Consider the following 13,422-nt stretch of genomic DNA (forward strand, 5'->3'; position numbering starts at 1 on the left):
GCGAGAAGAAATCAAGAAGAGGTGGGGCAAGAGAAATTAAGACTGGAAGATGGAAGAAGCGTTGGGAGCCAGGCTGGGATGACCCAGTCCTCTTTCCTGAAGTCTGAAAGTGAAAATGAGGTCCTCGGTCACCATCATGAAACTGGGACTGACGTTCTCCCTCCTAGTTGCCTGTGGGTTTGCACGGTGGAGCAAAGAGAAAGTACTACAAGGAGTCAACCAACAGACTGAAAGTGTTGGAAGGGCCTGGCGGGGTACAGTTCAGTGGCAGATTGCATGCTTAGTATGGGCAAGACCCTGGGTTCAATTCCCAGCACCAAAGAGTTGGGGGTGCGGGGAGGGAAGGACTGCTAGTAAGGAGGGAAAATGGTTAACACGCAACCAGCCCATCCTTCTCAAGGCGCCTTAGTGATGTAGAACTATAAGAAAACCAGAGATAGAAATTATCTAATATTGGGCTGGGGATATAGCTCAGTTGGTAGAGTGCTTGCCTCACAAGCACAAGGCCCTGGGTTCAATCCACAGCACTGCAAAAAAAAAAAAAAAAAAAAAAAAAAAAAAAAAAAAAAAAAAAAAAAAAAAACCCAGAAATTATCTAATATTACATGCAAAAGCTATCACTTTAAGCACTTGCTGGCAGAACAAATAGGCCTACAGTTCTGATGAGATGCCAGGTAGTTCTACCCTCCAGGGCCCTGGGACTCTTCCTGGTATGGGAGGTGCCATGAGCACTCCTGGGCAACTGGCCCTCGTCTAGTGAATCAGCCAGGGACATCGACAGGTAACCCCACTGTACCTTATATACGATTTTACTCCTGCTGTCTGTGAGGTCCAGTTGGATGGAGATATAATCAATGTTGGGAGAAGGGGGATGCATATGCTGATAACGAAGCCCCATCAGCAGGAACTCCTCGCAGCTCACTTTGAGACTTGCTATTTTCTTCAATTCCAGGGTACAGCTTCCACCTGGACATTTCAGTTCCGTTCCCAGTTCTAGAATGCACAACGCCGCATTAAGAGAGCCACTTGAATACCCCGGATGTAAAAAGAAAAACCAATCCTTCCGCCTTTGAGTACTTATTCATTCTCACTGCCCCCAGGAATACTACACTGTGCCTTCCAGTTTCTTCCTGAGTGTTTGGCATTATTCTGAAAGCTTATAATTTCCTTTACTGAAAAGAATAGTTGACTAGTTGTCTCACTGGCACTTGCCCACCCAAAGAAAGACTAAGAGGAAAAAATTAAACATATTTTCTGGTGCTTGAACATCTCTGATCAAAAGGCCAGTGGCTCCCTGCAGCTCCCACTGTTTAGCTCATCTTACCTTCGCAGCATCGGTTTCATGGCTCCACCCTGCAATCTCTACTAGACTATTCTACTCACCAAAATCCTCTCCCCATGGTGCTCATCACACACTCAAATCCTGCATGTCCTTCTAGGTCCAGTTAATCTTTTTTCTAAACCTTTCCTTAAACTTTCAGTGCCCACCTGAACTAACCTGTTCTGTCTCACTGAAAACCATAATTCTCTCTTCCAGTAGTCTTCATGTCTCTACCCAACTGTATTTTTCACTCCTATTGGGTATATAATACTCATAGGTTACTTATGTTTTGAGTTTCATTTCCATGTTGTACAAAATAGTTTTCCATTTTATAGACAGGTGATTGGAAGCCAGAATGAGATGGTTTTTGTTCAAGTGTGTCTTTAGTGGTAAACTTCTGTCCAAATGCAAGATATTACTACAAGTATGGTTATTCCTTGTATTTCTTGTTCTTCCCATAGTTCCTAGGACATATTATGCAGATAGGAAGTATCTAAAATATATTGATTGAATGAATGATGGAAAAAACCTTACCCATTAATGCTCCCTGGTTTAAAACATGCTACCTACCAGCTCTACTTCAAGCTAGATCACAATCCAATAATATTTAAGGAAATATAAATAAACTACTCTTATGTCACTGCCATTGTTATTACTACAACAATTAATGAGGACTTCCTATGAGCCAGACGCTGTGTTAAGCCCATTGTGTGTGTGATCTCCTTTAGCCCCATCCTTACACAACCCTATGGAGTAGCTCTTATCTTTTCCCATTTCCCAGAAACTTATACTAAAATAACACAGGGAATGACTAGCAGAAGTTGTTTTGAAATCCAGGTCTTTCTGATTCCATGCTCTTAACCACTAACCTACATTTTCTTCAAGATATTAAAATTATCTTAAGTAGAACTATTTGTCATAGTGGAAGATGACCATTTATGGATATTTTTGTCAGTTTTAGTAATATTCAGATAAGTATTGAAAGATATCATACGAGACTCAGGAAAAAAACTGTGTGGCTGATCTCCACGTGGTCCTTCTGGCCGAGGCTCCACCACAACCATCTGGCCGTGGGCTGGCAACTGAGTTCTCAAAGGGTCCAGACTGACAGTGCACTCCAGGCCTGGGATCCTCTCGTAGTCAAATCTGAGCAGGTTCTTATCAATTGCTCGGGACAGGCCATAGAATTCAGACACCTCCAGCACATTGCTGCTCATGCGGATGATATTACAGTCTGGTTCCAGAAGATAGACCCGCAGGGTAAAGGTTTCAGTGAAGGTGTCCGTCTCAGTGAATCTGTGGAGAGGACAAAACAAAGGAAATATGTATTGCTGCTCAGACACTTCAGATACCTGGGCACTTAACTTGAAGCTTAAAAACTCGCCTTCACAAATTTGTGCATCAAGCGGAGTTTGGATTTTATTTCCTGCTCTACTCTCAACCGCTCTGTTCTCCTCTTCTTTTGGGTGTCAATGTTTTTCCTGACACCCCTCCTCCCAGCTGTTTTCTTTCCATGCCTGCTCTCTAGTTCATCATCCAGACAGCTAGCTAAGGACTGCGGAGACCTCTGAATCTCACCTCCAGCATGTACGTAATTTAGGGGTATAAAGTCTGTATCCTTTCTGGATTGACTTTTAATTCAGGAGTGAGGGGGCAAGGAGTTTCTGAAGTATCAAGGCCTTTTCTTCAGAGATACCACAAAATGGTTGATCACTCAAGTCTGCTTGCCATGTAAATTGTATCAGCAATTGTTACTTCCATTCCTTGCATTCTCTTATTGACTCTGTTCTCAGGGTACTTGCAGAGGCTAGTGAAGACATGTTGTCTTTTTTTTTTTTTTTTTTTTTTTTTTTTTGAGAGTAGAAAGTTAATGAGTGATGTGTTTGCATTAGTAATTCAGCTCCTCATTGATATGCTCTATTCCAACCTATAACACACTAAGCTCTTTAGGCTAAACTCCTTACCACCATATCACTTTCAATGCTTAGAAGCATTACAGGTATTGTCAGTCTTACTTTGCAATGATGACACTGAGGCACAGAGAGGTCCAATCACTTGCCAAAGGGGCTGGAGAAGAGGGAGGAGAGGAATAAACATGCTCCCTGATCCTTTGACCCCAACTCTTCTGAGTATTCTATTGTAAAGCACAAGCACTGGCAGCTCTTCTAACCCTGCGCTTCATGTGTACTTTTCCAACCTTCTTCCCCAGGAGAAACTCAAGAAAGGAGCAGGAGCAACCAGAATTCATCAGCCTTTCACCCCAACAAGCTCTGGAATTCTGTTTCTTAACACTGAAGTCTTGGAAAGCCTTGAATGTTGATTTTAGCTTTCTAAGGAAAGTGGTTGGCACTTGATTTTCTGAGCATAGTATTTTGCCTTCTCGAGGCACCTACATTCTAATTAGTGCCCATCTTTTGCATTTGACCATGAGCACCAAGAGTCTTCACATCTTCATCCTTGAGTTTCCTATGTTCTGCATGGAGCCTGATCTGTAGTAGGTGCATAAATGTTCCAATCTCCTTCAAAACTCTTCTGCATTGGTCTAGTGCTTACAAGAAATTCATATTAACCTATTTAACCAAACACTCCTAAGAACAATAAAAGACGGGTTAAAAAAAAATAACTATATAAAGGCCTACTCTACCTACACTGTCCTCACTCGCTTCTATTAAGTCCAAAACACCATAACCTTAAAACTAATTTTTATTGATATAATTCACATACCATGAAATTCATTCTTTTTAAGGGTACAACTCAGTGATTTTTAATGTATTCACAAAGTTATACAAATATCACAACTATCTAATTCCATAACATTTTCATCACCCCCAAAAGATACCCATACTCATAGTCACTCCCCAATGGCCCCGTGCCCAGCCTCTGACAACCACTAATCTACTATTTCTATGGATTTGTCTACTTTGGACATTTCATATATGTTAAACCACACAATATTATACTTTTGGAACTGACTTCTTTTACTCAGCATAATATATTCAAAGATCATCCAAGTTTTCCCATGAATCCATGCTTCATTCCTTGTTTTATCTGAATAATATTCTATTATATGGCTAGACCATTATCACTTGAATTGGTACAACTTTTTGGCTGCTATGAATAATGCTTTAATGAATATTCCTGTACAAGTGTTTGTACAAACATAGGTTTTTATTTCTCTTGTGTAGATACCTAGAAGGGAAATTGCTGGGTAACATGGTCACTCTATGTTTAACTTTATAATTGATTTTAAGCACATTTGAATTATTTAATGCTTTAAAATGGAAGAAATTGCACTTCCTATAACTAAGCAGCTGGTAATCAAAATTTTTTTCATTAAATTTTGGAGCATATTTTCTAATTAATTCTTAATTCTCATTAAGAATTTGCAGTTTGTAACTTCTCTTTATTATCATAAGTGATGGGTTGGGATACCAGAGACACTTGTTTAAGAATACTCAATGGAACAGGATGGAGTTAGTAATTTGTAGAAAAGTTCCAAGAGGATAATTCAAATGAAGATAATTGAAAATTGGCCTCAATTCTTGCCTTACCCACTCAGGCCTCCAATTTCTATTGATTACTTTCTTGTTTGGAATCTATTACTTCCCCTCATAATAATATATAGCCGCAGAAAAAACCCTGAGAAGTAAACAGAATGGTTTTCTGGCAAAACATAAGCAGAGCTCCTATTCCACTCACCTGTAAAGCTGAAGCTTCACGGTGTCTTCATCAAGAATTGGGCAACCGTTGTGGACATACCTGACTTCATTGGGAAGGAAATGGCAGTCAAAGACCTAGTTCACGTGAAGAAATAAATGGATAAATATCCATGAGAAAGTTGGTACAAAATTTTATTTTTCCAGTTCTTGAGTATTTCCTGGAAAACCTAAGGCCTGTGAGTGGTATGTACACACGTGTGTGTGTGTGTGTGTGTGTGTGTGTGCGCGCTCACACATTTTAACTACCACCTCTGTCTTACCCCATGCCCATTCACCAAACAGCTGAGTCTTATTTTGTGAATATCTAAATTATGAAAATCCAAGCAGATCAAGCAAGTAAATTCAGGGTAATTACTTCTCCAAGTGACTACCTTTTTGCAGACTTTTAAAATATGGTTCCATTTATCAAAACTTCTACTTACTCCCTTCAGGGAGTTTCTAGCAACTGGGTTACAGGGATCCCCCTGTGTGTCTATATAAAAAGGCATACATTAACCCACCCACCAACAAACTGTATTTGTTCTGTATACATGGGTTCTCCTGTTATTTTTTTCTTTTCCAAATAACATTTTTACATTCAAAGAGGAAGCCACTAATAGGGACACTATTGTGGTTGATCAGAGTCAAACATGAGCCACAGTTGTTTCTTATATCCTTGCAAAAGACAGTTTTTACTAGTTATGTAATAGGAAAAATGGATGATGAGACATAGAATTCTAAAGATGACTTCTATTCACATAAAGATAACTAAACTGCATCACCTCATTCAAAATGACTGAGGAAATGGCTGTTTTATTTTGGGAATCTTAGTTTTGAAAGAATCTTCTCTTTTAGACTTAGCGTAACCCTCATTCTGAGTTGGTAGAAGGCTGAGAAATACCCTTGAGGTATTTGCACATCCTTACTCCGGAGTTGATGGTGTCCAGTCTGTACCTTTTTCAGTCACAACAATTTTCAGACAACAAAATCCACCCTGAGAAGACTTTATTACTAATAAAAGTGACTTTCTTGTCTTACAGATATCACTGGTTCCCTTCTTCATCTGATAACTAGGAGGGAAATAAAGGGAAGCCCTTCCCTATGCCATTGACAAATAGTCGTGGTAATAAAGAGACAATCTGCTTTGTTAAAAGAAACATCTGTTTTATGTTTCGTAATATGTTTTCCTTTTATAAAAGGCGACAACCATAATTGTCCATAAATTTACTAACTAAAACAAAGGAGAGCTAAATCCTTTTCTAATTACTGTCTAGCTTTGTTTTTTTCCACTTCAACTGCTTTTCAATTACAATTTATAATTAAATTGTCACACATTCCTAACTCATTGCTCACTTTAATGACAGTAAACTAGTTCAAACTAGAGATATTTTCTTACTGCTTTATTTCCCATTCAAAAAAGCAAGCTCAGCGCTAAACTGAGATGCCTTCCTACCCAGGAAATTTCTCGCTTTGTGTCAGGTGTCAGAAGTGCTGTGTGAGGCTGTCTTGTCCTAAAACAGGAGGAAGACACATCGCCATTGACCTTGACTAATTGACTCTATGGAGGGGGTTATCTCAACAGAAGGCACTGGCATGCACCTATGAAGTCCCTTTCCAAATATCCAGTAGGAAAATGAACCTGTTGGTTCTAAGACAAACTTCAGTAATGAAATGAAAACACTAATTGAACAGATGTTAAGCAAAACATTTTCTGTGCAAATCACATGAAACTGTTCATTACACAGCAGGGTGTTGTTAATACAGCCCTCTTGCTAGAAATGGGTTCACATAAGCCTAGCTTTAAGCTTAATATTAAACTCTATCAAAGAATAATGTTTAGATTGTGTGTGTGTGTATGTGTGTGTGTGTGAACTTGACTAAGCTTAAATTCCCAGAGAGGGCTGAACCAGCCTGGGTTAAAAACCAAGCACAAATTTCCCCCAACTCAGACTTTACATGGGAATCTAGTTTTTATTGAAATTATCAGAAATTATTATTGAGTTCTGAATGTTCAGTGTATGTATTTCTAGAAGTAAATATGACATCTCAAGCTGATTTACATAATCCAAAGTAGATATGTGATTTTTATCTTCCAAAATTGATTCTAAGATACCAGTGACTCAGGAGGCTGAGGCAGGAGAATCATAAGTTCATATCAGAAAAAGAAAAAAGAAATAGGTGGCTGGAGAAACTGTTTTCTCACTATATAAAATTTTCTATGGCAAAAAGTTTTGCTATTTGGTAAACTGGTGATGACACTCCACATTTTCATGGACTCCAGTACAACAGAATAATTTTTTTGTACTAGGGATTTAACCCAGGGGAACTTCATCACTGAGCTATATATCCCAACCCTTTTTTATTTTTTATTTTAAGACAGAGTCTCATCTCACTCAGTTGATTCAGGTCGCACAAGGTTGCTGAGACTGGCCTTGAACTTATGATTCTCCTGCCTCAGCCTCCTGAGTCACTGGTATCATAGAATCAATTTTGGAAGATAAAAATCACATATCTACTTTGGATTATGTAAATCAGCTTGAGATGTCATATTTACTTCTAGAAATACGTACCTGAACATTCAGAACTCAATAATACTTTTCTTTTTAAATGAGCAACATCACACTAAGGGATCAGTAATGCTTTTTTAAAATGAGAACCAGAAACACAGGGATCAATGTATTTGGGGATATTTCCAAGCAGTCAAGAATTTCCTCAATCAGCCAGACATTTTGTGATTCTTGCTCCAGATTATCTATCTAGTAATCAGAATTTTACCCTAAAATCTGAACATTTGAGCTAGAGATGACTTGGAGGTCTACTCCAACCCTTAGTCCTTGTGACCACATAGGATTTTTATCTAGTCCTCCTTGTCTGGATCCCTTTCTGCTCCCTTGTGCCTCAAAGCCAAACAAGTAGAACCATTAAAACTTCACTATCTTGGAGGCAATTTCATTATTCTTGGGGAAGAGTGCTGTAAGTGTCAAGGAGTCATAGGTTATCTGCGGTGGGAAAAGGACAGATCTCAGAGGCTTCTAGGTAGTAACAGATCCTTTCCAAATTGCCTTCAAGGAAAAGAAACTGGTGAATGGAAGGGCTTTATCTTGCTCGGTGTGGGATGTTGTCCTGCTTGCACTGGACAACAGTCTTAGACAGATATTACTTCTCCTCTCCCCTAGAAAATAGCCTCATTTCTACGTGTTAGATCCTTTTAAAAAACTATACTGGAAAGGGCACCAAATTATCAATTGATCAGTCTTTATAAGGTGCCCGTATATGTATTAGTATGGCACTGCGTCCATGCCTTACCAAGGACTCCAGGCTCTTAGGATCAAGGTGCCGTTCTGCTGCTCCTCAATTCCTTCCCTTGGCTTTTGACCCTAGTACCTGCAGTTGCTCTGCACTGCCTGCTGCTGACTAACACAGGGAGAAGTTGGAAGTACCAAACACTTGGGAATACAACATCTCCATACTTATGGATATTATTGTATCCTATTATGTTTAAGATGCCATCCAAAGATTTTTGACTGACATAAGAAAATCTGGAAGGAAGCTGGTGGGAGACATTTAGTTACTATCAGGTATACACCCATTGTGAGACCCCCTTCCATAGAATTGGTATGTTTCAGAATTGGTCTGTAACTTTAAGGTGGTAAATGAAATGCCTAGAGACAACAATTTGAGCTAGCATCTAGATAAGCCTCTTTATCTCATCTCTGCAACATCCAGTACTGTTTGAATCACCTCAGGGACTATGTTTCTGAAGTCAAACGAAGAGGAAATCACGTTCACGGTTCAGCAATTGGAATTTGCACATTTTTCTGGAAGCAGCAGCAGTATATTCTCAAGATTGTTCGTATTGTGAGAAAGTTAAGTCACAGCAGGAACAAGTGATAAAACCAAAAGTCATTACATTTTCTATTATGCAGAGGGGCCAACTCCTACTTTAAGTAAAGACAATAAAGGAAAATAAAAGGTTTAGAAGGTAATTCTTCACCCTACAGAAGAAGTGACCAGAGAGCCAGGCATTTTGGCATGTGCCTGTGATCCCAGTGGACAGGAAGGACTCTATAAGATGTACAAGAGTTCTCTTCAATACAAGAGGAGAAATTGGAAAGCCTTGTTGATACAGTGCATTATTAAGAAAAAAGGCAAGCATCCATATTAGTTTGAGCCTGACCTCTTCCACAGGTATGACCATAATTAAGGGTAAACCCTGTAGGTGGCAGACTTATCTAGAATCAGACAAGGACATTCAAAAATAGCTTCCACCTCTCATAGAAAAAGCTGTAAAATACTAGGCCGTGAACTGCGATCCCACCATTTCCAAAGTGAACTTCTTCACAGTACTCACCTTTGGGAGCTAGTCAGGAGACCTTTGGCCTCTCTCTCCCTCCCTCCCACACATACTCTTGTACACTCAAATTCCCAGATGCCCCTGAACAGAAAATCTCGGATAGGACCCACCTGTGGCGTGAGTTTCCCTACCCTCTGTGTTATCGGCTCATTCATCACAACTTCCACTTTGCAGGCATCTTTCTCTTTGGGGATGGCAAACTTCAGGTCATCCCCTGACAGGAAGGCGGAGCTGCCCTTTGTCACCCTCATCCCTTGGTTCAGGCTGATGAAAGTGGGGCTGGCCCGGTGCAGGAGCAGCAGAAGCAGCAGGGCGCTGGGGCCACCCCAACCCAGAGAGCTCATGCTGACAGGGGCCAACTCGCTTCTGGCCATCGCAAAATTCCTTCCACAAAGGAGGTTTCTGCACTTCCTCCCGGGGCTCAGCTCACAGTCCGAGGGGCAGGGCGAGGGGTCTCAACAGTGTGCCCCGAGATCTTATCATGCCCCTTTCATTCCAGGCTCACACAAGGAGGCCTTTCAGGCAGTCCAGAGGCTTTTAATAAAACTCGCTGATCACTCCTGACAACGCCGCAAGATTAACGTGCCTCTCCAGTGCTTTTCTAATCCTGCAAAAGGGAGAAGGGGTTAGAAGAAAGTGAAAGACGGAAAAATTCATGCAGCTACTCAAAGGATCAGCACTGACAAAGGGATCTTTCAGCCAGCCTATAATTTCAGCTAAATTAAAAACAAATAAACTAACTTGACCTCCAGGCCCATCTGAAAGACAAGGCAGCCGTTTCATCACCTGGCTGGTAGCTGTTGCTTCCGGATGCAACCGGGATGTCACCTGTGTGGTCCAACAGAAGACAGGCGGCCTCCCTGTGGTCCTCCAGGTTCAGAGAAAGTGAGGGAACTCTTAGCTTCCATTTCTTCATTTTTTAAATGGAGACTACAATCAAATTTGTGGGAGAGCTGATGGGATTATTTATTTGCACACTGCTTGAAAACATGGTTAACTCTGAATCAATGCAACCCAACTAAGAAATAAGCTTAACAGTGTGTTGCATTGACTGACTCTGCCAGTCAATGAAGACATCTAAGATACACTTGAACAGAAACTGGAGAAAATATTTTTTTTCTAAGAGAACATTCAACTTTTTTTTTATGTGTAACTGGGACCGTGAAATGAGTGACGTAGCTTCAATATACATAAAGACATGGTGTACATACACTGTATTTATATTATTTACAATATTGGTTATAATGTACTCAATTTGCCCTAATGGAATCTGTTTCTACTTCTCTCACTTGGAATTTCTTGATTATTTCTTTGTTCTAAAGAACTAAAAAGATTTTATCCAAAGTAAAATGCATGGAAGTATCTCTTTCAATTCAGAGTATATATAAGTATATATAAGTGGTTTCTTATGCCCATGGAAAAGCCTAACATTTTAATGATTTTGATAAATTTCTCTGTATAACCAGTAGATACTGAAATAAACGTTTGTTAGAAGGTGTACACAAAATGTCTCTGTCACCCCGCCCTCCTCAAGCCAGATCCTTTGCCACCTATTCTGCACACACTCTTGTGCCCACCATGGCCACCATTCTGCAGCTGATAGGAAGATGGCGCCTGCTAAAGAGCAGGGGTATTGTTGAGCACATGAGGGAGTAGGAGTGGGAATCGCTCTTCTAAAAATGGATTCGGTGGCTAAACAGATTGTGTTGCTTCTTGCAGTAACTAATACTTCACCACAAAAACCAAGAGCACTTCAAATGAGAGTTTTCTTATAACCTGGGACAGAAGTATGAAGAAGCTACAGCTGACAGCAGAAAACTCGGACTGCTGACAGATTTCCAAACAGCATATTGGTTCAACATCAGGAATGAGAAGGGAAGGCAAGTACAGAAGCCCAAAACTTGGAAGATGGAAAACGATTGGTAGGATGCATCACCAACAATCTCTTATACTCAAGTCTATGAAAAAATAGAATGAAATCCCATCATCACTTTGGACTAGAATCAGAATAAGCTCAGTTCAATGAGCAATCTCTATTTGCTTCTTTTTTGTTGTTAATTACTGTGTTCAATTATTTTTATCACAAACATTTTACATGCACTATTTCAAAGTGCTGGTTTAATTAGGATCATCTCTTTGGTTGATGAATAAATATGTGTGTGCTAATTTTAAAAATGCCTCTATTAGCTACCTGTAACACATCGAGGAAAGACAGCTTCTGATGCCACTGGAAACTTTTAGAGGTAGCACCTGACCCATATCACCAGAAGATGAACATGCCTACAGATTAGCCTGATTTTTATGGTGCCAGTCCCAAAATAAAACTGTTCACACACTCCTACTGATCCTGTTGCCCAGAGTCAGGCTAAATTAGTTTGGCTTATTTATGCAAAAATGCAAATTTGGTTATTGAACTTTCACAAATGTAATCTTTTTTCCCATTTACATATGGCATCTAAGTCCATACAGAAAAGCAACATATTTAGAGACTCTTAGGTAACTGAGCAGGTAGGTGTCTCCCCAAACTGGGAAGTGAGCAAGTAAACTTTGCTATCTGAGATTTGAACCAGTTAAATCAACACATAAAAATAGCAAGGGCCCCATCCTCTCCTGCGTGCTGATCTCAGTCTTCCTTACTGGCTCTTCCTATACTATCTAACTTTTTAATACTGGTGATGGACCAGTCCTTGGACTGGTTTTGTGACTCACTCCTACTGATCTCATTCCTTGGCTTTCAGTACCACTTCAATGCTAGTGAGTCTGTCTTAGTCAATTTGTTCATGAGTATGACCAAAAGACCGGACAAGAAAAATTAAAATAGAAAAAGTTTGGACGCTCCCCCAACCCCTTAATTTTAGATTTGTGTTTGCAACACTCCTTGATATCTCCATGTGGGAGTATAACAGGCATCTTATTCCCTATGTAGCCAAAATCAAACTCTTGACTTTTCTTCTTTTGGTCTCACTTAAGTTAATGGCAACTCCAACTTTTTAGCTGTTCCTTTCTTTGTCTCACTCTCTATGTCCAAACAAAAAGTCCTTTTGGTTCTTTGTGATGGATAGACTTAGGGTAAACACCAATTATCCAGTTTCCTAGCATCCAAAAGTTCCTACCCCTTGAGTGCCAGCAGATCTTATGATATTTCCAGTCAACAGGAAAAGGCAAAGGTGATAGGTGATTACATGACCCATGGTTACATGTCACCATACAGAGGACTCTGTCATGGCTGAATGGAATCAGAGGCTCTGCTGCTGCACTGGAAGAACAAGGCTCTGGAATTCTACTGCTACAACAAATGACTTCAACCTGGATGCCAACAACCTGGATGAGCTTGAAAGTGGTTTCTTCCTAAGTGAAGCCTCCCAATATGAATGGAGCCCAGTCAACACTTTGATTGCCACCTGATGACAACCTGAAGCACAGAACCCAGCCAAGTCATGAACAGACCCCAGACCAAAAGAAACTATGAAACAAGAAATATGTGTTACAAGGTAGAAACCACACTGCCTCAAAATCAACTATTTGAAGGGTAGACATATAAATGATATGAAAAAGCAAGGGAACAAATCATCTCAGACCAAAAAAAAAAAAAGAAAAAAAAAATCAAAAACAGAATTTATCAATACCGCAGTAGAAGAAATGTCAGAGAAGGAGTTTAGAATGTGCATAATTAAACTGATCTGTGAGGTAAAGAATGATGTAAGGGAGCAAATTCAGGAAGCAAAAGATCACTTCAATAAAGAGATAAAGATTCTGAAAACAAACAAATCTTTGAAATGAAGAAATCAATAAATCAAATAAAAAATTTATTGGAAATTATCACCAGCAGATTAGACCACTTGGAAGACAAAGGATCAGGCAATGAAGACAAAATGTATAATCTTAAAAATAGAATTGAGCATGGATAAAAGATGTTAAGAGACCATGAACAGAACTTCCAAGAAATATAGGATAACATGAAAAGACCAAACTTAAGATTTATCAGGTTAGATGAAGACTCAGAGATACAAACCACAGGAATGAATAATCTTTTCAATGAAATAATGTCT

At 39.7% G+C, this 13,422-nt stretch overlaps 1 protein-coding gene across 1 annotated transcript in view; it reads right to left on the reverse strand.

Annotated features, from left to right (window-relative positions):
- Positions 1 to 13,422, reverse strand: part of FREM1 (FRAS1 related extracellular matrix 1) — a 147,460-nt gene that overhangs the window by 113,127 nt on the left and 20,911 nt on the right. The window contains 4 exon segments of the mRNA XM_079112669.1: positions 797 to 993; positions 2,316 to 2,617; positions 5,021 to 5,115; positions 9,484 to 9,980. Of these exon segments, the coding sequence (XP_078968795.1) occupies positions 797 to 993; positions 2,316 to 2,617; positions 5,021 to 5,115; positions 9,484 to 9,747 (858 nt within the window). The 5' untranslated portion in view covers positions 9,748 to 9,980.

The sequence above is a fragment of the Sciurus vulgaris genome (assembly GCF_902686455.1).
Source record: "Sciurus vulgaris genome assembly, chromosome: 15".
Lineage (NCBI taxonomy): Eukaryota > Metazoa > Chordata > Mammalia > Rodentia > Sciuridae > Sciurus > Sciurus vulgaris.